General features: G+C 36.9%; 1 protein-coding gene across 4 annotated transcripts in view; it reads left to right on the top strand.

The window, feature by feature from the left end:
• PCLO (piccolo presynaptic cytomatrix protein) overlaps positions 1 to 21,286 on the top strand; it is a 402,702-nt gene that overhangs the window by 170,510 nt on the left and 210,906 nt on the right. For all 4 annotated transcript variants that reach the window (XM_056341741.1, XM_056341742.1, XM_056341743.1 and 1 more), the window contains exon 4: positions 17,867 to 19,078. In XM_056341741.1, the coding sequence (XP_056197716.1) occupies positions 17,867 to 19,078 (1,212 nt within the window). The remainder of the gene's footprint in view (positions 1 to 17,866; positions 19,079 to 21,286) is intronic.

A 21,286-nucleotide genomic window follows, 5' to 3' on the forward strand; every position in this document is an offset into this window, starting at 1 on the left:
TAAGATAAAAGTTGAGCTTCTGTGCAGTTTCTGCTGACATTGTAAGAATGATATGAAAATGTGGCATTAACCACGAGAATAAGGTTTATTAAATCTGACATAAGGTACAAAATCAATGAATGTGATTTAAAATACAAATGGAAATTGTGTGATTTCAAAATAAGTACAGCCGTATTTATTCTAATTTTTAGCATTGTAGAGTTTTGTCTAGTTTAAAGTGGAAGCTATTTTCCTGACAAAATAACTGTGATATTTGTTGACAAAAGCGACTGCATAAGTATAAAGTAAATGTATAGTCCAGTTTTGAGTTGTAGGAAAGTGCTGAGTTTGTATTGCATCAGTTTTGGTTTGGCAATACTTCCTTTACGGTTTAACTTTTTAAACTTTTAATGTGATACTTTAGGAAGACAAAATAATTAGAGAGTCATATTTTCACTGACATTTCTGTATTTTTTTATGTCATCTAGGAGTCTACATGTAAAAAAATTTTGTATAGAGTAATTATTGGAACAATTAACTTTGGGGATGGAGAAGTTTCTCCCCTGGAAATCTGCATATCTTCCCAAGAGAAGTGCTGAAAGGATGAGAATAGAAACCTCTTGGTGAATCTAGATGGGTTTTAGCATTAAAGGATCAAATCTGTTGAGAATAACAGCCTATTCTGGCCATAGGAATCTATAAATATATTGAGTCAAATTGTTTGGCTTCCTGCAACATCCTGCATCCGTGTGTCTGCATGTGAACATCCATCTGTGTATCACTCATACATGTACGAGTGTAAGATTATCAATTTGACCTTTCCATGGAAAATTTAATATCTTACAGCAGTTGGCTGAAGATTTGAGGAGGGATCCTCTGTCTTCTCATCAAGGAGAAATTCTGAATCATCTTAACTACCTAAGTAATTGTGTAATATAGTATTAAAGCTGAGCTAACATAGTTGTTTTGAGAAGATTCTTTATTCTTCTGGTGATAGTAAAAAGTAGTGAAAGAGCAACTAAGGACTGCAAGGCAATCATTTCAGGGGCACTTTATTTTTTGTTATCTGTTAGATGTTTTTTCCCACTTCATATTCATTAGAGTAGAATCATGTGTATTTTAAGACGTGAAAAACTGAATTTTACAATTAAAATAAATAATCTTCAAGTAATTAAGGTAGTATTCCAGGAGATCTGAAACATTTAGTATTGTTGTTTAGAAATTTTTGGAAATTTGATTAAAACTTATTCAGTCTTACAGAAACAAATATTTCATCATAAAATACAAATAAGGTTAATATTTTAAAAAGCTCCATTTTATGAGTGCACTGTTGGACTCCATGGATGATATAATTTGAGGTTTTACTGTGACTACAAAACTTCAGCATGAGGTGACAGCATAATGCATGTGTCGGTCAGCAGGCATTGCAAGTCCAGGGGGAAACAGTACTCCTACCATTGCTCAACTCACTGTGTTGGGGTCCAAGGAGCCACCAGTGATTTCTAACACTAACAAAACAGAAAAATTAGGGCCCCTTATTTCACTGCATTTGGCTTGTTTTGTTTTTGTTTTGTTTTGTTTGTTTTGTTTTGTTTTTGTTTGTTTCTTTGCTTGGGGTTTTTGTTGGTTTGGGGTTTTTTGTTTGACTTGTTTTGGTTTTGGGGTTTTTTTTTTGGTTGGTTAGTTTTTTGTTGGTTTGGTTTTTGGGTTTTGTGTTTTGGTTTGGTTTGGTTTGGTTTTTTGTTGGTTTGTTTTGTTTTTTTACTAGCATTTAAACCCTGTCTTTTCCTCTTGTATTTAATGTCTATATTGAGAGTTAGAAGTACATTTGTTTTGGGCAGACTTACACGGGTTTAGATTTTTTGGTATTTTCTTTGCATAATTGTACTTATGGTGTCTCTTGAAAGTAAACTCAAGCTTATTGTGTTTGATTGCTTTATTTATTTGCACATTAAATGCTAAGAAAACATCTGCTTTAAGTCATACTGTACCATCACAGTATGTTGTGCTTTTAAACAGATTGCAAGCATGTTTCTGTGAGAAATATTGAGAAGAAATTTTAATGAATATTGGTCTGAAGTTTTCCAAGAAAAATGTTGTGGGTTGGTTTTTTTTTTTTTAAATTCTTTATTTACATATTTGCCAGATTATGGAAGTACACAGCATGCTCCCCTTTTTTGAGTTACCATGTTTGACAGGATTATCTTGCTGACTAATGGCATATTGGTTTTTTCAGACAACCTTTCCAGTAGCTCATACTGTGTGGCTGTACAAGGGCAAAACTGTAGGCAGGAAAGTGCAAGGTAAAATCAACGAGCAGGGCATACAGAAAAGATTACGATGAGTTAAAATATGCCTACCACAGTCTTCTTGAGACATAATCAGCATAAATCTCAAAGGACCTAGAAGCCACGGCACTAAAAAAAGGTTGGGTTTCCCCTTTTGCACTTGCATCTCATCTTTCTCTTTGCCTTTCCCTGGACTTTGGATTGCGTTGCCTGGAAGCTTGGGAATTTGCCTCTTATCAGTGGCAGTGGCCACACCTAATGATAAAGTGTTATTCGTAGCCCTCTGTTGCAAAAACAGCCGGTGAATTTGTAGGAGATGGAAGCTGTGACTATCCCTGTGCTCTGCCAGCTCTTCACACTGCCTGTGTCATGATCTTAAAGGAGGGAGGTCAGTACGGTTTTCACCTCCTCCTGTTGGGTCTTTAGAGGAGGCGTCCATTGGGAAGAGCTCAAGAAGTTGCTGGAAGGTGTGTGTGCCTCTCAGCTCGTATTGTGCCACCCAAAGTCGTGGTCATACTGCACAGGTGTAATATCTGTTTCCTTGGTTTCTTTTATTATCTCTTTACTGCCATGACAGCTGCCAGTATATCAGGAAATGGTCATATGCAACCTCCTTAATGTATTTGTAGTTAATGATTTATGTAATTTTCCAAAGCCAGGTAAGTGATTTTCCTTCACTTTCTGCTGGACCTGTGCTCTCTTCCTTGAGTATAGTCTGTTTCCTCCAGTATGAATTACTCCCCAGTCTTTCTGTTTGCTTGTTTCTTTGCCTTTCCCCTTCATTTTCAGGCATCTAAAGGGTTCATATATCTGTCACATAACACAGAGAGCAAACATTATACATAAATCATTACTAAATGCTAATAAACTCAAATGGTAAAGTCAAGTAAAATAAACATAAGTGATGGAAAAGATATGCGCAGTGTGGTTCTGATTAAGGTAAGATTCAAACAGAAGGGATGAACTGAAAAATGGGAAGTGGAAGTGTCTTCAGGTATTTAGAGCTTTCAAATATCACACCATTTATTTAGGTATCAGATAACAGATTTAGGACCTTGCTTCAGGCTATCATTTTAAGAAACGTTTATCTTTGGACTTCAGTGTGGGCTCTCAGCACATCTCACAGATTTCTTCTTGGAAGTGAGGTTTGTCTGGAGCATAGTTTGCTGCAGGCTCTCACCCTGATCAGGAATAGATGCAGCAGTCAGCCCACCAGTGGTGTTCATATCCGGAGGTGATGCCCACAGTAAGTGAGTTTGAGTAGCCAGGGTCAAAACTTCCAGCTCCTCGGTTAAGTATTAGAATTTAGGTGAGATGAGACTGGATAGAAATAAGCGTAAAAAATAACCCTTTTGTTCTTTAAGTATTCCCATCGTCCTCCATAGCATTTCACTTGGAGTGTTGATCAGCCACTTTCACTTATGTGAAATAGCATACAGATCCCTCTTCATAAAAAGGACTATGCATGCAGTAACAGACAAAATACAGGCAAAAGACAGACACATTTCAAGCTGTCTTTGAAGAGATTTTTGTTTTTGCAAAGCCCATTGTTGAAGTGAAACACATATGTTAGTTTTAGGATTATCTGGTTTGCGAGATCAAAGAAAATGCAAAGGGACTTTTCAGAATAATGATGTACATCAGTTCTCTGTATTTCCATGTGGAATGGCCAAAATAAATTAAAAAAAAGATATTACAGAGAGTGGTTGAGCTGTTTATTAATATGATCCATTAAGGTTCAGATAAAAAAGGTTGCATTTGTAGTCTATCATCAAATATATAGTCTGAGATCTGATAAAGATCCATGGAGTGCTAGACACTCTGAAACATAAAGAATAGGTTGTCCTTTTCAGTACAGAATTCGCCTCATCTAGTTCCACAGCTAAGCCCCAGTTTTTGAACAAAAAACATTTTCTCTACTCTCCATAAAAGGTCAGCATTGAACACAGGACTGAACAGACCGCAAACTCTTCAGGGGATGGAATATGTTTGTTGTTTTAATGCCATCCCTGACACTAGACATTTTGTCAGTTCAGAACAAATAATAGCAGTGATGGGATGGGAATACTCATGCTCTCTGCTGACCAGTTGTGTGGGGAATAATGATTCAGCTACGAGAAAGCGCAGAATGCAGTTATTCCTTGAGACTGTTGTAATAAAGGGTACAAAGAAGCATAATAGGGCTACTCAACATCTACATATAGCCAAGAAGGATTACGATAATTAACATTATTTTTAAAACTCAGAGTTTGCAACTAGCCAGTTATTAAACACTGTTATACTATAAAATTATTGCTTCAGACACTAACACAACTTCGGTATATATGATCTAAGTGGAATAACTACAATAATGCCATCAAACAAGTTAAGAATAATGTAAATAGAGGTCATGTACTGATACTAATTAATGCACAATGGCACCTTCATGTCTCATGGATACAAGTAAGTTGAAATTGTTTTGGTCATCTAATTGGGAATCTCCTTAAAAGAAGCTGTGAAAGAGAATGTCATTGCAACAATTGTTATCTGACTATGATTGTCAGTTATATGCTGAAGTATGTTTATAATTATTAACTTCTTATCCTGGAAGTAAATACTGAATCTCCAGTGTCATTTTGAGTGAAGTGAGATACCAAAATAATATTGAAAACATGCTGGAATGGACTTTGGATTGGAAGGCTGCTTAACATAAAGATGGTATTGACACTCTCCACATCTGATTTTCATGCATATTTTGTTGTAAAAGTCAATATTCAAAAATATCTTAAGAACTTAAAAAACAAAAAGAAAAAAAGAAAAAGAAATCTAGTTGATCTTTGTTTGATTGGCTTCTTGGTTTTTAAAATTTGTATTATCTTTTAAGGCAATATCATGAATACCTGTGCCTACCAATATAGTTTGCACAACTGAGCATGCATAGTTTCCTGCCAGAGAAGGAAACTGTGGTGTAAGGATAGATATGTTTCCCCTGTGGATCCTCTTATGTTTTATGGAGTTTGTCACAGTGAAAGAAGGGTACACTGCCTTGGTGTGATAGGGGTGGGTTATTTCCTTGACTAGAGGACAGCAGTTAATTGTGGAAGTAATCTGAAAAAAAACTTGGAATATTACACTTTAGCGGAAAACCCAAGACCCAAACCTAGATGCCACTCCATGTATCTTAACTCTTTAGATGTTCATATTGGAAATACAAAAATAAATGGATGGCAGTATGTATTCTAAAACAAAGCCATAGTATAGACTCTGGAAAACTTGTATGTAAAGGTGAAAACATAAAGCATGTACATGAAGTAGATACTCTCCATTTGAACTAAAGAAACCAACAGTAGGATACATATTTTAATGAATCTTTGGTAGAGATGGAAAATCAAGAGGGTATTTATTATAGGACAGACTGTTTTAACACTCTCTTAGTAAAACATTGCCTGTTAACAGGTTCTCCTAAATTCAGTTTTATAGAATCACTAGTTAAAACATTCAACCCATAGGCTTACAGGGTATCATTCTGTGTGAAGCAGAGGTTACACAAAATTACATTGTGGTAGCACCTGGAGATCATTCAGTATTTTCATGACAGATACTGCAAGTATGATATATAATTGTCCAAAGGAGTTACAGTTTCCAAATCTTTCCTTACAGTTTAAAAAAAAAAAAAAAAAAAACAAAAAAACCCCAACCAAACCCAAAAAACAAACCTAAAAAACAAACAAAAAAAGAAATATTTATTCCATTTAAGATAATGTTTATGGATTTCCATTATAATCCAGAATTTCTCGGAAGTGTACACAGATCTTAATCATCCCAATTCCACTGAAGTCCTTGAGGATCTGCCATTGACTTCTTTGGCATTTGGATGATGCACATACCCACTTTTGGGTTTTTTTTCCTTCATTTGCGTTGATTTTGCCATGGTAACAAAAGAAGTGGTCACCAGAGGCAGCAAAGTGCTTGACGGGAATTTTCTGTGTAAGACTGAGGAGGAAGACTCATTCCTTTGTTTTGGGCAACAGCACTCCTACCTCTATATGCCAATACAAAGGAGGACTGTTAGTCATCTTGTTATAATAGTGCATGAAAAAAACCCAACAAACACATGACAGTGCAGGTAGATGTAGAGTAAAACCAAGTGTAGTGATGTTCCCCATCCACAATAAAAAACAGTTATTTTTTTGACAGCTTTGCTTGTTTTGCATCTATGATGATGTCTACACTAGTGATACATTTTTATGCATTGACAGCATGATTCTAAGCCTCTAAGGGTCTTCAGCAAAATAACTAACGGAAAGTATACACAGCCACTATACACAGAAAAATCCCATTATCTATCAAATGTAATTACTAAAATAAAAATTCCCAGACAGCAGAACAGTTGCTAAAAAAGATAGAAAATCTGAGCTTTTTCTGAAGTTATTGGGATGTATCTTGAAGTAAGGTAAGGCCATACACATTCATTTGAGGAAGTAGGTCATCCTTGTGTTGTCATATTTTGTGTTTCATCTGTTCATAATTGAGTGGAATATTCAGAAGTCCCAACCTTATTAAAATTAAGAAGCAAATAATTCCTGACACATGGGAGAAGCACCAATTCCTCTGTACTTTTCTGGTGATCTGCAGCAGTATTTACAACTCTCTTCCTTTAATGCTTGGTGTGAGGGAAAGAGATTTTTAATGACAGCAAACCAGCTGACAAAGTTCCACGAGGGCTTTCATTTTTTTTCTGGAGCCAAAGCAAAATCTTAGGGGAATAACTTGCTGATTGCTCTACCACTCTATAAAATAGACCTTTTTATTTTTGAATTTAGATTTTGAAACCTTTTGACTGAATAAAATGATACAGTTTCTCCTGCCAAGAGTATTAGTTTTTAGCACATTCACAGAATCACATAATGGTTGCAGTTGAAAGGGACCTGTGGAGGTCATCAGGCTTTGTGTGACAGGACAGTAACAAGGTAGAGAAGAATTTCTTGGGATCTACCAACACTTCAGAAAAACAGGTGAGATGTTTGGCACCTTTTTGAGCAACTTACATTGTTGTTTTCACTCCAGCATCCAGATGTGTTCATTCAAAAATTCAGAGTCTCTGAAAGCTTCTGTTAGTGAGTGAGCACAAACTTGAATGGAAGACATTAACAAGAAGAAAAAACACAAAGGAGGGGAAGACCCAAACAGTGGTTGCACATAGTCACTGCATTCAAGACAGAGGCTTCAGAGCAGATTTTGAGGGGGTAACTATGCACCTAGTGTACTAGTCAATGCTACCTCATTGCCATATGTGTTCTCCCGTATTTTTTTTTTTTTTATTTGTTGCAGTTTCTTCCAGCTCAAAAATCAAGGTGATATTCACTGTCAACTGTAGACATGAGTAACTGGTCTAATCAGCTACACTCCCACCCTGTGTTCAGTGGACACAGGCACTTTAAAAGTGCCAGTCTTCCTGTCTAATGTCCTGTAATAGATAACATTAACTGCCTTCTAAATGTTACCGTTTATGTCCATTGAAGGTAGAAGTTAACAACCACAATTATAAATGTCTGCACAATACACATCCACAGTTTAGTGGGAATGCTGCATTCTCACATGCTTAGGTAGTGCCGACCCCAGTTTTGAACAATGCTAAGCTACAAATAAGATTTAACAGCCTAAAGAATAAGTGTGCAGTTAGACCGCAGTAAACAGTTATACAGTATTCCAATAAACTTGAATTTATGTGATTTGTAAATGTCTTCTAATATTCTGGAATGTTTCTCACTCTAAAACCATGAAATATATTGCCATTACTGAGATGCTGGAAGATGCTGGAAGCAACTGAAGGCAAAAAAAGATCAGGAGGTAATTTTTAAAGGATTTAATGACAGTTTTACTCCAAAATGTTTTATTGTGAAGATGGCAAGCTAAAACAGCCTTAGAGAAATTTAAGATTTCTTTTCTTAGAACTGCTTTATTTCCTTCAGTTATGATTGGAATTCCCATAATATTAAGACAGAAGGTTGTGGACTGCAGCCGTAGAATAAAATAGATTTTACTTTTGTTGCTGCCCGTTAGATGCCAAGTAAAAACATGAAGGTGCTTTAGAGCAGCATGCAGAAATGGCAACTCATGTAGACTATATGCTAAGGTATCGCAGTTCGGAACAAATACCAGCACTGTCAGAGGCAATACCCTTAAACAGGCAGAGGTTAAGTGGGGGTTTTTTTTTGGCTTTTTGTTTTCTTTTCTTCTAGGTTTCTGTAGCACTTCAAAATTGACATAAAGAGAAGTAAGCTGGATTCTATTCTTGTTTTGATATTAGTTGTATCTTCCAACACACTGACCAAAGTTTTTTGAGACTTTTGTGTATCTACAATAATTGAGCAGCATAAACCTGGATAGCAATCATTGTTTTCGATAGATAATGCACAGCAGTAGCCAGGAAGCATATAGCAAATATTTCTACTGATGCAAGCAGGAAAAATAGGTAGGAGCCTTTCACTTGTTTTTGCTGTATTGGCTTCCCAGTGGCAACAGAGATAAATATATAAAATCCATTTTTAGTTATGTCGGGTTTTGTGACTTTTAATAAATATCCCAACATGTCACATGAGCAGCGGTAACTGAGTACGTATACAAGTCTGCAAGGAAAACAGTTGAAAATAACTTATTTGATTTCACAGTTGTGATGGCTTAAAAGCAAGCTTATCAATTAATGACAATAACCTGAGATGCTGAGATAACTTGGTCTTCCTCAATCACATACTGAAAGCCTTTATTTGAGAAAGATAAAAGCTACTCATCTTTTTGCATTTTTCAGGTAACAGTCTCATCTTCATTGTAACTTCAAACAACAAAAAAAAGGCATTCTCAGACTACAAGAGTAATCCTTCCTCCTGTTGACAAACGTCTTTATTCTACAGCAAATTTTGCTGGTTTTGTTTTATGTTGACATTTTGCATTTAGCTGAATCAGCTTTTATGGATTTCTGTGATCTCTCTTTGGTGGCTGAAAGATAGCTTGACATTTAAAGTCAGCTAAATGCTGTGAATCTGTTTAATGCTGATAATACAATGCATTCTGCTCATGAGTACTAATGCAGGAATGCGGTTGGTAAAACTGGTAGGATTTCATGAATCCTTGACTGATTTTGTTGGCAATCACATCATATATTGAAATCAGCTGCATTTCTCTGTGCCACCCCTCCTATTGTGTCATACTCCAAACTGCAAATCAGTAATGACAAGGAAGTTCTTCTAGTTTAAAACCTAAATTTAACCATGGAAAATTTATATCCATTTGGTTTGCAGCCAGTATACCTTTCCTCCAATATAAGTCATACTTGTGGGATTAATTTCCCTAGGTTAAATTAGCCATATTTTTCTAACCTCTTCTCTGAAACCCAGTCATCTGACTAAGCATTTGTTTGCACATCCTTTCTCCACTTGGGGTAAAATCAAAAAATATGTTTAAGATCCTAAGTGACATTTTAGACAAAATTTATACGTACCAATTCAGGAGAATAATCCTGGAACACTGCTTGTGACCTCCACAGGCACACAGCATCTATGAAAACCTTCTTATATTTTCCTAACTCTGGACACCGTAGAGGCTCAGCTGTGGACCCTGTCTGTGCCAAGCTGGCTGCTTAGGCAGTTACATCCTCCCTAACACTTTGGATAAAGAACAGTGTATGGGGGTTTTATTTATTTATTTATTTTTCTCCTGCCAGATCTACAACCTGATTTGTTGGTCATGGTCTGAATATGTATGTCCCTCTACTATTCTGTGTGATGGTGGTGGTAACTTTTTTACACGTAAGTCTAGCGATTTGAATATTTCCCCTAAAGGTAGGAGATCTGAGTTCTCAGTCTGTGTGGGATCTGAATTTGTAGTTCACACATCCTAAGGGAATGCTCAGGCCACCATTCCCATTCTATATGGGAATGTAACCTTCCCTCTCTGCATTGTTTTGTTTAGGCAATGTCTACTCTGTGCAGAGGGACTCAGCAAGGAGTACACTTTAGGAGTGCAGAGCAATTATTTGTGGATGAACACACATAGCAGACATGCATCTGAAGAACCGTTAATATACTCACTACTTCAGCGGGGCCCATGAATAGTGTTTGCTGGGCAGGCAATCGTCACTCAGGTTGGGGAGCATCAGCTTCTGCTCCTTGGAACAAACCAACTGACCATCGCTGTTGCTGAGTTGCTGTCATCCACTTCTGTGTATTTTTCTTTTGGTTTTAGATCTCTTCATGTCAGTATTTTTCTTCTTGAATTCTTCTCCCAATGACACTCTGTTGGGTTTTGTTTGTTTGGGTTTTTTTATTATTATTATTTTCTTATAGCACCTGGCTTTCTCTCAAACACCTTCTCACATCTTTACAGCCTTTTTTCACAGTAAAACTCAATTGAGGACTTACAGCTCTGCTGCACCAACCTATGCCTTGCATCATAGACATCTGAACCCCTGGGCCAAGGGTTTCCAGTATTCCTTCTCTCCTGTTTGCAAAAACGTGCCATTCTGTAACAAGCAGGACAGGGACCTCACAAGGGGAAGAGTGACTCTGGCCTCATGTTACAATAGATCTCTCAGGGACAGGAGGATGTGAAGGCTTCCAAAACCTGTGTTCATATCTACTGTAAAGAAACTAAAACAGTAGGAAAGTAACTAAAGCATAAAAAGAATGGAAGGTAATTTCCCTCTATAGGAGATGTGTTTTTCATACCTGGAAACTTATTGACTCATCTCTGCAAATTTGACTAAACATTTCATGGTGGCACAGGTTTCGTTATTGTGCTGGAATCCAAGTAGGCTCAACATGTAATAGTTTAATTTTTACCTCTAGAATAAATTACATTATTCAAGAAAAAAATACAAGGCTTATCTGACACAGTCTTCCCCCAGTAAGCTCATGTTGCATTTTAGTCCCTTCTCTTCATCACAAGGATCAATTCAACTTTCTTTCAAATAGTTTTCTAAAACTTTCTAAACATTTGAATTGGACTAGCAGAGCCGTAGTTACCAGGAACATTTCTACATATTAAATAGAAGTGGCTGTGAGTTGAATGTGGTTAAGCTGTGTGTCACTCACTTTGGGTGGATTGTGCGTATCTCATAGCTGCTTAATTTGGCTTTCTTATGCCAATACACTTTAATGGATACTGTTCATGTTGATGGATTTCCATGTTCAGTATGGTGATTTATATTCTGTGTCCTCATTTCTGTTGACATTTGCTTCTGTTCAATATCACTATCATAAAAATTGGAGATCAAAGCACATATTACATGGACTATACTTTAATCTGAAGCAGTCTTAACTGCTCTGTAGATACCTTTTTGTCTACAAGGTTACCAAATATTTGTTGCTTGATTACATTTCCTTTGCAGAATTGGTCTTAGCTCAGTTTTTGGGAGTTCTTTCCTCATCCCTGCTTTTTCTGATCTTCAAGATGCTATGCTCATCCAGATAGCTTTTATTCTCTGGGTGGGCTATTTGGTTACTTTTTCAATTATTTCATTAAGTGGCTTATTCCTATGAGATCTTGGAAACATGCTGTACAAGTTTGTGAAAACAAAAAACCAAATAAATTACAAACAAATATCCAAGGCAAAACTGTCTTAGCATCTTATAACAACTAGTTAATATAAGTATTTATGCCAGAGACATCTTACTTTTAGGTGTATATTTTTGTGTTTTCTAAGAAACATACTCAAATCTATGCCTAGTAAAAAAGAAGATGGCAAATTTGAGTAGTAAGAAAAAATATTTTAGTGACTGCATGCATTGCTCCTTTCCTCTGTTTTGTTTATGAGGTAATCAGGGAGAAAAAGCATACTTTTCTTTTCATAAATATATTCAGGGTTTTTTTATAATTAGCATGGGGCTGTTGATAAAGATTCTGCTTTGCAATGTGATTATTCTAGAAAGCAAAATCAGAAGTATATTATTTGTTCAGAGATTTATTTCTTAATGCTTTTTTTCATTCCTGTGTTGGTTTTATGACTTTGTTTTCCAGAGAGCAGTGAGGAGGAAGAATTAGGAAGGGATAAAGATATCATCTAACCATGACAAAGGGAGTAGTTGGTTGGTATCTAAATGAAATTAAAGTATTTGCCTTCTGAAGTAACTTAGAGATGTTTTCTAGGAAGAAGTGTTTGGTTTTGCCTTCACAGATATATTAAGTAAGTTGAGTTACTTAGAGTGAGAAAAAACACCTCTTGTTTGCCAATCAGTGTTTGCCAAGAGTGGGTAATGAACTTATCAACATACTTCAATAAAGAATCCTTGACTGGCAGGGAGATGGAATAGTTGATCTATTATTTTCTACTTGAAATTATCTAATATTATGGTATATGAATGCAAAAGCAAAGGAACCAAAATGCCTGAGCTCTTGCATGACAACTGGAAAACAGATATGCATAATGAATGTTGTCTGCCTTTTTCTTGTTGGCATTTGTTTATTATGAAAGTGAATGAGGAGAACATTGGGAAACAGCTACATTGTTCTGGACATCAATATGGGGTTTTAAGGACTGCTGAAAACACAGGGAAAGTGCCATAGCACACTAGTATCACTAGTGTTGTCAATAATAGCGTTGACTACCAATTCTGGAAACAAAGGGTGTGAAGAATTCTGTAAAGAGCTTATAAGATTTATCGAGTGAAGACTGCTGAAAGAAGATGGTGTCCATTTCCCAAGTCCTCATGAATTTGGGTTGACAGGCTAACTGAAAAAATAGCCTTAGGGAAAAGCTTGCATTCAGGGCATGAGGTTAACTGAGGAAAAGACAAGTCTAAAGCTGAGGCATATGACTTCATGGTACAAAATTTGATTTTACAGAGAACTGTTCTGACAGAGAATTAGGAGCTAGAGGGTTGGTGATATAAGAAGATTTTTCTTGGCTTTTTTGTGATCAAATATCCACATGATTATAAAAACTTAGATTGGAATTTAAAACACAGCTCGGGAGAAGTGTATAGCAATGCTAAAAAATGAAGTGGTAAAAAGATACAGATACAACAAAACTCCAAGAGGAGAATAGCAGTGTTCATTAAATCACTGTGTATCTGAACAATTCCAGGTTATTTCACTAGCATCACTTGCATCAGTATGGCAAGGAGGCAAGGCTGGGACTTCCATCTCTTGACAAGATTTAATGCAGTTTGCTCATCATCACCTTCCATTGCTTATGTTAATTGTAAATGTTTTCCTTTCTAAGAGACTTATTCTACTATGTCCTCAACTCAAAGCACAGTCCTTGAGTTGAAGAACCTTAATCCAAGAAAGACAGACTGAATAGGGTCAGTGAGCAAAGCTGAGAGGAAACAGTGGCTGGGTAACTGTTCTTGTTTTTAAATACTTACTACTATTATTAAAGTTGCTGAAGTCATTACAGGCAGTTCAAAGAACTGAGTCTCTGAAGGACTTAAATGAGGGAAGTGGCTTGATGAATCTGAGAATGAGCAACTGTATGAGCAGTGAGTAGGGTGCGGCTGAAGAATTAGTAAATGGGATCTACTTAACCAGCAGAGCTAGGAGAAGTAATAAGAGCCAAATGTAGATGCATAGAAAAGAAACAAACATAGAGACACTAGAAACTGGATACAAATATAAGGAAATAAATCCCAATTCTGTCACGAACAAATGGTACTGTGAAAACATGTGCATTTGATGTATGAAGTTACATGTTCTTTAAGAATACCTGTATAGCATGTCTTGAACCATGCACCTAATTATGTTGTTATGAAACTGAAGATTATAAAACCATAGATTGGGTTGGGTTGGAAGGGACCTTAAAGATCATCTAGTTCCACCTCCACCACCACAGGCAGGGACATTCCAATAGACCAGGTTGCTCCAAGCCCCGTCCAGCCTGGCCTTGAGCACCCCAGGGGATGGGGCACCCACAGCTGCTCTGGGCAACCTCTGCCAGTGTCTCACCACCCTCACAGAAAATAATTTCTTCCTTATACCTAATCTAAATCTGCCCTCTTTAAGGTTAAAGCCATTCCCCTTTGTCCTATCACTACAGGCCCTTGTAAAACGTCTCTCTCCAGCCTTCTTGTCGGCCCCTTTAGGTACTGGAAAAAGCTTTACGGTATCCATGGAGCCTTCTCCTCTCCAGGCTGAACAACCCCAACTCTCAGCCTGTCTTCATAGGAGAGGTGCTCCAGCCCTCTGATCATCTTCACGGCTCCTCACCCCTCCCCAGGGAGAGCTCCGTGCACTCCAGGTGGTCACCGACACAGAGGGTGACACCCCCTCCTCACCTCCCCTGCCTGGCCTTCCTGAACAGCCTGTACCCTTCCATTTCAACACTCCAGCCAGAAAAGTCATCCCACCACCTCTCCCTGATGCCAAGCAGATCACAGCCCCACAGCTGTGCACGCTAACTCCTCTTGTTTATGTTCCCCACTGCGTGAGTTTGCATAGAGGCATGTGAGGTGGGCCCCGATGAAGCTGACTGACTGGGTGCCGTTGCTGGAATTCCCTTGTTTCTTCAGGTGGTCTCCCACTGCCCTGCAATTTTTTTCCAGGTTCTAGGCATCTCTTGATGGCATTAGTACCAAACTGGTAGGAGTGGGATGGATTGTGGTTCCCCTCCCGTGGCAACTTTAGTTTAAAACCCTCTTCAGCAGCTTGGCAAGGCTTTGACCAAGGATGGTTAAGCCTTGGTTCTGAGAAGCTTAATAACATTAATGTATTTCCTTATTGGCGTACCCTGTGGTGCCAGAAGCTATATTAAGACAAATAATAATGGTATTATTTCTGCTTGCATTGTGAAATGAGTATTTGTCAGGCTGATTTAAGAAAGAAAAACCTGCCCACTTTTTAGTGGGTTTAAAAGCTTTTGTGCCCTCCAATAAATTTAACATCAAAATTGGTCTATTATAATTATCTAGTCAATTTTGTATAGTGGTCTTTACAACTTTTATGAGAAAAGAATCAAGGACACTGTGAAACTGTATCTTTTTGTCTGTAGTCTAAGTATGCTAAATGTTATCTAGTATATTTAGTCACTTACAGAATTCTGATAATACTAACAACATGTATTTCTGTTCACCAGATTTGCTTCCTGATGTATTTATTCTATTTTAAGTTTATAAAAGGCAGGTCACAGTGTACTTACAGCTTCCAATATTGTTTTCTAGGAAAAAAATGTTGCTGCCCATAAAAAGGAAGGAAACCATAGTAAAAAATCCAGACAAACCCCTCTAACAGAAATACTCGCAAAAAACCTGTTAGATTTTACACATTTATTAAAATACAAGTTCCTTTTATTCGTATTTCTTAATTAGGAGTTCCCAGACAAATGATGTGTAGTTGGAGCACATTGTCTTATGGAGAAGGGTAATCTTCCCTGGAGGATTATGTTTTAATCCTTTTTTGCACAGAAAAACTAAACCTAAATTATGTTTAATATTCTGATAGAGAACCACATTCAGTGGCAAAGGGCACAGTAATTATTAGGGGCTTCATTGCATTTCGAGACAGCTGATTCAGTCAATAAACTTCATTTATTGGGACAATATTGTCAAATACTTTTAATAAATATTTATTTGTGTCAATTACCAGGACACTCTAGTTAGGTCATTTTCTATAAAAGTAGAATAATAAATACGCAAGGCAACTGTTAGATGACCTGAATGATAATGCATGCATTCTTGCATTTCTTGTGCCTGAAACAATATTTGCTAGACAAAGACAATTATTTTATGCATTAAATAGCTTCTCTTTAGTTCTGTTTCAGCAAAATTAGTCCAAATGAGCTTTTCCTACTAAATTTTGTTTCACATGCAATTGTCATTTCATCTACAGTTCTTGTAATTTATCTTTTACTTATTAGCCTAACCAGCTATTTTTTATTTTTTTCCAAAGGAGCAGCATCATAGTAGAGACTCAATTATTTTAAAAACAATCAAAATCCAGTAACATTGTAAAGACAATGGGATTTGGATCTGAAGTGTGCAAATAGACTTCATAAATGGGAGTTTTGGTAGATTTTACACAATTCCGATGAATGCTTTAAACCAGCTAATCTTAAAATGTTTAAATTTCTTAAAGATACCAAAAATCTTAATTTCCTGGACATACCTACTGTGCACCAATGGGCTCAGAAATATCCTGGATGGGATATGAAGCCTGAGCGTGTAAGCTCCATCATTAGAGATGAATAGAGAGATGCCTCACCATCTTGAAAAGCCATTTGTGGTCCTGTCATGACCAACCCTTATCCCTCTGTGATAAATTCTGTATCCATACATACATCAGTGGCATCACCAAGCATTAAGTATTCTTGGTAGGAAAACCTGCCAGTGCATTTGTTGAAGTTAAGGTCCCTCTTTACGCTGAAAAAGGCAAGTTAGAGTCGAAAGGAGAGCAGGGAGTCTGATGCTTATACCCCTGTCATTGGGCATTTGTTGGCAGGAGCAGAGCTAGAGTTAAGAGTCTCCACTTTTGGTGTTAGCTCATTTATTACCGTTTTACTTGTTAATATAAAACACACAAATGTTTCTGGGGTCACACACTTCTGCCAGATACCCCTTCTTCTGACTAAATGCCACATCTGTCCAACTGGTTTTATACCACTGGAGATTCTAAAATATCCAATGGTATATAACTGATCAGTCATCCATGCCATCCTAATATTATCTTCAGTATTACCTATATAATTACTAATAAAACAATTTTGCTTTTTTTCATGTGCTTCATATTCAGTAGGTCACTGAGTTCTCTAAATCAGAGAAATACAACAACTGTATTGCCAAGACCTTTCATTGTCACAGTAAAAGAAGTTTTAAAAAAGCATACAAAGATTTTAATATTCCAGTGGAGCTTATTTTGCACTAATGAAGTAGAGCTTAATTATCTTTTCTAGTATCTGGAAGATTCTGGGCTTTTTTCGTTCATTACTTTTCTGTGTTCAGAATTTCCTTTTGCTATTCTAAAGAAACTGTACCCCAAATCCCACTGGAAACAGTCTGATAACTCCTCTCATGTAGTAGCTAGGCAACTGGCAACAAGGTCTTTTGCACAGATATAAGCATTTGTCCTTTTTTTCTGATTTTCTGGGAAGACAAGTAAAGGAACCAGTGTGAAACAGGGATTTAGCAGTAAAGGGAGCAGAAGACCATACAGGGGATCTTTCTTTTGGGTTACAGCCTTATTAAATTTCTGCAGTGATACATATAGACAAATTCAAGAGGGGAAGGTAACTTCTGAAGAGAAACACAAAAAGCCATGGGTCCCCTTTTGCTCAGATTTACAAAATCAGTGGGACCTATTGACAGATTATCAGACTTTAGAAAACAATAGATGTTAGAAATATATAAGCAAAGTTTGTACGTAAAGGTCATCAATGATTTGGAACAATGTAGTTGCTGTTAATTTTCACAGTGTATTTTTATACTTGTTCAGCTTGGCTTTCTGGGACCTGATACACTTCATTGCTGTTAGAAAGTTGTTACGGCTCTTGCTGCAAGAGCAGCAAAGAAAGAAAGTAAACTCTCAGTATGCACAGCATTCAGGCTAGAAGTATTCAACTGTGTAAGTTGAAAACACCATATGATTTTACTGTTAAGTTTTCAAATAAGTAACTTCATATCTTTGTTGTATCACAGGTACAGGAATGGCTGTGCTTAAATTGCCAGACCCAAAGGGCAATGTCAGGTCAGCTTGGGGACGTGGGCAAGGTGCCACTTCCGAAACCAGGCCCCTCACAACCAGCATCCAAACCACCTGCTACTCCTCAAAAACAGCCTGTGCCTGCTGTTTCACATCACCCTCCAAAGACTTCCACACCGCCCACTGCAGCAAAAACGAAAGAACCAGGTGTTCAGAAGGAAGCTCCAAAACTTCAGCAGGGGAGACTGGAAAAAACGTCATCAGCTGAGAAAATCCTGCAAGACATTCAAAAAGAAGATGCCAAACTTAAGCAGGGAAAACTCGCCAAGACACCCTCAGCTGATAAAATCCAACGTGTTTCTCAGAAGGATGACCCAAGACTCCAGCAAACAAAACTGACAAAGACAGCCTCATCTGATAAAATTCTTCATGGAGTTCAGAAGGAGGATGCAAAAATTCAAGAGGCAAAACTGGCAAAAACATCCTCAGCTGATAAAATTTTGCATGGAGTTCAGAAGGAAGACACAAAGCTTCAACAGGCAAAATTGGCAAAGATACCCTCAGCTGACAAAATTTTACATGGAATTCAGAAAGAAGACCCAAAACTCCAACAGGTGAAAATGGCAAAGGCACTATCAGCTGACAAAATCCAACCGGCAGCCCAGAAGGAAGATGCACAACTTCAGGAGGTCAAATTGTCAAAGGCAGTTTCAGTTGATAAAATCCAACATGGAATTCAGAAAGAAGATCCAAAAGTTCAACATGAGAAAATCATGAAAACTTCATCAGTGGAGAAAATCCAACAGGAAGCTCAGAAAGAACCAAAACTTCAGCAAGGGCAACTGTTGAAGACACTTGCAGCAGATAAAATTCCTGCAACAATAAGTTCAGACCAGAAGAAATCCTTAAGTATATTGGAAGAAGATAAAAAATCTGTGCTTCCAGAAAAAAGCACACCACATCCAGAGGACAAAAAAGAGCAGATTACAGCTGAGAATAAAGACCACGTTGCTGAACAGAAAGCAGAAGTTGAAGCACCTTGTAAGGAACTGCAAGCTAAGAAGCAAGAGGACGTTAGGAAAGAGGGTTTGACAACTGGGATTTCACAAATGGTTTCAAAAGCTGAAAAAGCTCAGGAAGAAGAAATTCCTCTTCAAACAGCACCTTTGCCAGGAGCTGACCATGTGGAAGCAGTGAGAGAAAAAACAGTAAGTGCTTTTCTCCTTCCCACCCCCCTTCTCCCTTGCTACAGTTCTCTCCTCTATGTCTTCCTGCTCTTTGTTGTTAGTCTCTGTACATGGTGATTCTAAATTATTAAATCAATGCCTCCTGTTGAGTGAAAGTTTCACCAGTCAGTCCTATGCTCTACGTGCAACTTTTCAATACTTCTTGCATGATTTTCAGTCTCAAGCAGTTAAGCAGTTGAAACTAAGGCAAAGTTCCTGTTTAATCATTTTTCCAATATTTCTTGATTTATTTACCTGGAGATTATCCAGACTTTGGAGTTTAATTATTGAAAGGAGTGTTTTCTTAGTTCTTAATCTCGAAAGGGAATAATCCGTGATGGTAAGGTGTACAATGTGTTGCAGTAGCAAAATACAATAAACATTTGAGGAATACTTTATGATGCCTGAACGTGATATATTAAAGCATGCAACCTTTACATCTTTTTACTATTTCACTTGCTTATCTCACATGCACAAGTACATTTAGGAAGGGTCTTGGTGTGCTTTCAAGTCTGATGAATGGATGAGTTTTTGATAGCACTTACTGAAGGTCCACATTTCGTAAATAAATTCATTTGCTGGATGCAGAGTCACCAAGTCACTATCAGCTGAACTGGGTAATATACATAATTTGTTGGGAAATGAAAAATGATGTGTTTTTTATATCAGCACTGCAAATTAGATGCTGATTATTATGTTGTGAAAGTAGGAGTAAGTTTAGGAAAAGTGTTTAACCTTTGACAAAATTATGTTTTCAAGTAATCCTAGTCAAATAGGTCAAGGGTTTTGTGGGGTTTTTTGTAATTATTTTTCATTCCTTGTGATAACCAAGATATTTGGACAGAAAAATATTCTGATTCAGCAATTGTGCTGTGGAAATTACTACTATTGTTGTAAACCAACTTTCCTGTCTGAAATGTATCTCCTATCACGTTGTGTTTCGTCTTCTTGACCGTATCAAGAGTTACAGTTTCCCCTGCTTGTGCCAAGGGAATCTCCGAATTATGCTCAGAGTAACATAGCCAGAAATCCTCCCTTCTGGAAGAAACAAGGAGATCTACAAAAAACCTGTATAAATTTGATTATCACGTATCAAACATAAGACACTACTGCAGGACTTTCCAAGAAGAGTAAGCTTATTTTTGTTAACAAAATGTCACTTCTGGGTTGTGTTTTGGTTTAGTTTTGGTGGTTTTTTTTAATTCATAGCAGAAAACCTAAGAAGTTGACTTAAAATTTTGTTACTGTTAAAAATTTGATTGTTTGGGGTTTTGTTTTGGGGTTTTTTTTTCTGTTGAAAACATTTGTAAGGGAAAATTTTTATCATACGCTAGTCACAGTCCTATCTGGTCATTTTTATATTCTGTAAGAAGGTGAAAGTATATTATACTCTGGACAAATCTTAGATACACATATTACATTTCCATCTCTGATAGTGACATTTTAACTGTAGATTTATTAGTGATTCCTCATGTGGTGCACACATATGTTTCACTCGTATTTCACTTATATTTTAATTCCTCCCACTGCCTTCTAACTGAAGTCAGGACTTCTTGAGTTATTAACATAAATAGGTTTATCTTTCTTTTGCTCTAGTTATCAGTCTTTGAAGCACACTTACCTAAACCTAGTAAAACAGAAGTTTCATGAATAAAAAACCCAAACTCTTACATATCTTCTTCTATTTTTTAAATTAAAACAAACAAGAAATGAAAAAGGAACAGCTATTTTTACACAAAAAGCCTTTTTTTCCCTTTTCCCTTCTTTTTCAGATCCTTATAAAAATCTGAATTAAAAAAAAAAAAGCAGCAGCTCAAATTGTTCTGAATTAAAAATAAAGATGGTGCTTCACCTAGCCTGTACTTCATAAAAATTACTGATTTTTGAAATTATTATTTATATTTATGGTAATATTTTAATGTTCTCTGTGCTGTACATTGAACATTGATAGATAAGATTCTTATCAGGAGAGCATGGGCAGAATGGAAAGAGGAGATAACAATTTAGATCTCACACATTGATTCCATTTCAGCGGGCAAAGGACAAATCTAGACATTGAAGAATATATTTTACATGTACTTCAGGGCAGAATCATATGAAGGATTTCAGGTAGGTTTGTTTTTAAATAGGGTAGTGAGGGAAAAACTAGTACTTTCTGCACTTGACAAACTGCCGATGGCATTTTATATC

This window comes from Falco biarmicus, chromosome 5 (genome assembly GCF_023638135.1).
Source record: "Falco biarmicus isolate bFalBia1 chromosome 5, bFalBia1.pri, whole genome shotgun sequence".
Classification (NCBI taxonomy): Eukaryota; Metazoa; Chordata; class Aves; order Falconiformes; family Falconidae; genus Falco; species Falco biarmicus.